This window comes from Penaeus japonicus, unplaced genomic scaffold (genome assembly GCF_977035675.1).
Source record: "Penaeus japonicus unplaced genomic scaffold, GWHDUDI00000001_assembly GWHDUDI00000037, whole genome shotgun sequence".
Lineage (NCBI taxonomy): Eukaryota > Metazoa > Arthropoda > Malacostraca > Decapoda > Penaeidae > Penaeus > Penaeus japonicus.
The window spans coordinates 4,751,859-4,754,358 of record NW_028234439.1 but is presented as its reverse complement, the minus strand read 5'-3'; the positions used below and the strand labels follow the sequence as shown (position 1 = coordinate 4,754,358).

Here is a 2,500-nt window from a genome sequence, read left to right as displayed (position 1 = left end):
CCACCCACTCCTACTACAGGCCACTCACCCCTACTACAGGTCACTCACTCCTACTACAGGCCACCCACTCCTACTACAGGCCACTCACCCCTATTACAGGCCACCCACCCTAACTACAGGCCACCCACCCCTATTACAGGCCACTCTCCCCTATTACAGGCCACTCACCCCTACTACAGGCCACTCACAACTACAGGCCACCCACCCCTATTACAGGCCACTCACCCCTACTATTGGCCACCCACCCCTACTGCAGGCCACCCACTCCTATTACAGACCACTCACCCCTATTACAGGCCACTCACCCCTACTACAGGCCACCCACCCCACCCCTACTACAGACCACTCACCCCTATTACAGGCCACTCACCCCTATTACAGGCCACTCACCCCTACTAAAGGCCACTCACCCTTACTACAGGCCACCCACTCCTATTACAGGCTACTCACCCCTACTACAGGCCACCCACCCCACCCCTACTACAGACCACTCACCCCTATTACAGGCCACTCACCCCTATTACAGGCCACTCACCCCTACTAAAGGCCACTCACCCTTACTACAGGCCACCCACTCCTATTACAGGCCACTCACCCCTACTACAGGCCACCCACCCCACCCCTACTACAGGCCACCCACCCCTATTACAGGCCACCCACCCTACTACAGGCCACTCACCCTTACTACAGGCCACCCACCCCTATTACAGGCCATCCACCCCTATTACAGGCCACCCACCCCTATTACAGGCCACTCACCCCTATTACAGGCCACTCACCCCTACTACAGGTCACTCACTCCTACTACAGGCCACCCACTCCTACTACAGGCCACTCACCCCTATTACAGGCCACCCACCCTAACTACAGGCCACCCACCCCTATTACAGGCCACTCTCCCCTATTACAGGCCACTCACCCCTACTACAGGCCACTCACAACTACAGGCCACCCACCCCTATTACAGGCCACTCACCCCTACTATTGGCCACCCACCCCTACTGCAGGCCACCCACTCCTATTACAGACCACTCACCCCTATTACAGGCCACTCACCCCTACTACAGGCCACCCACCCCACCCCTACTACAGACCACTCACCCCTATTACAGGCCACTCACCCCTATTACAGGCCACTCACCCCTACTAAAGGCCACTCACCCTTACTACAGGCCACCCACTCCTATTACAGGCTACTCACCCCTACTACAGGCCACCCACCCCACCCCTACTACAGACCACTCACCCCTATTACAGGCCACTCACCCCTATTACAGGCCACTCACCCCTACTAAAGGCCACTCACCCCTACTACAGGCCACTCTCCCCTATTACAGGCCACTCACCCCTACTACAGGCCACTCACCCCTACTACAGGCCACCCACCCCTATTACAGGCCACTCACCCCTACTACAGGCCACTCACCCTTACTACAGGCCACTCACCCGTATTACAGGCCACCCACCCCTACTACAGGCCACCCACCCCTATTACAGGCCACTCACCCCTATTACAGGCCACCCATACCCTATTACAGGCCACCCACCCCTACTACAGGCCACCCACCCCTATTACAGGCCACTCATCCTTATTACAGGCCACTCACCCCTATTACAGGCCACTCACCCTTACTACAGGCCACTCACCCGTATTACAGACCACTCACCCCTACTACAGGCCACCCACCCTTACTGCAGGCCACTCACCCTCCAGTCGGCGACCAGTTCAGACCGACGAAGACCGCTCCTGAGGGCCACAGCCATTTATAGTTATGGCGTACACCTCCGGTCCAGATGTATTGCATACGGTCTGCAAAAAAGGGGGCATGGAGGAAGGCCGTTCTTTCATGAATAATTATTTTAAGTGCTTTTTTATTTTTGTTAATTTTTTTCAGATAGGTATATTTATAGAAATAGAGATATATAGATGGATGAATAGATAGATAGATAGGCAGAGAAACAGAAAGATTGAGAGAGAACGAGAACAAGAACGAAAAGAAAAAACAAAGAAAAGAGAAAGCCATAAAAAAAAAGACGAACGAGAAGCGCACGGAGGAGGAACACAACCAACAACAACAACGAAAAACCGGACAACCAGCATCAGCCAACCTCCAGCTATGATACTCGCGATTCTACTATCTTCATTCAAGGTCTCGATGCTGACGCCGTGCCATTCCTTCCCGAGACTCTTACAATACTGGTTCCCGAAGGCCCATTCATACGTCCGGCCTCCGTCGTGGCGCCAGGAGAAGTGGTAGTCGCTGCCATCTTGACTCACGTCTACCTGTATGGGGGTGGGGGTGGGGGGGTGAGGGATGGGGGATGTGTGAGGGGTGAGGGGAGGGGATGGGTGAGGAGGGGGTTGTGGGGGATGGGGGATGTGTGAGGGGTGAGGGGTGGGGTGAGGGGTTGGAGGTGTGGTTCGACAAGGGGGGAATGGAAGAGGGGAGGGGCAAGGGGGGTAGGGAGGTTTTGAGGGTGATAGGGAGGGGGGTTAAAG

At 55.4% G+C, this 2,500-nt stretch overlaps 1 protein-coding gene across 2 annotated transcripts in view; it reads right to left on the bottom strand.

The window, feature by feature from the left end:
- Nucleotides 1-2,500, bottom strand: part of LOC122267093 (regenerating islet-derived protein 4) — a 10,906-nt gene that overhangs the window by 2,355 nt on the left and 6,051 nt on the right. For both annotated transcript variants that reach the window (XM_043037075.2, XM_086532244.1), the window contains exons 3-4: nucleotides 2,110-2,284; nucleotides 1,708-1,810 (exon numbers count right to left, since the gene is read on the bottom strand). In XM_043037075.2, coding sequence (XP_042893009.1) covers nucleotides 1,708-1,810; nucleotides 2,110-2,284 — 278 coding nt within the window. The remainder of the gene's footprint in view (nucleotides 1-1,707; nucleotides 1,811-2,109; nucleotides 2,285-2,500) is intronic.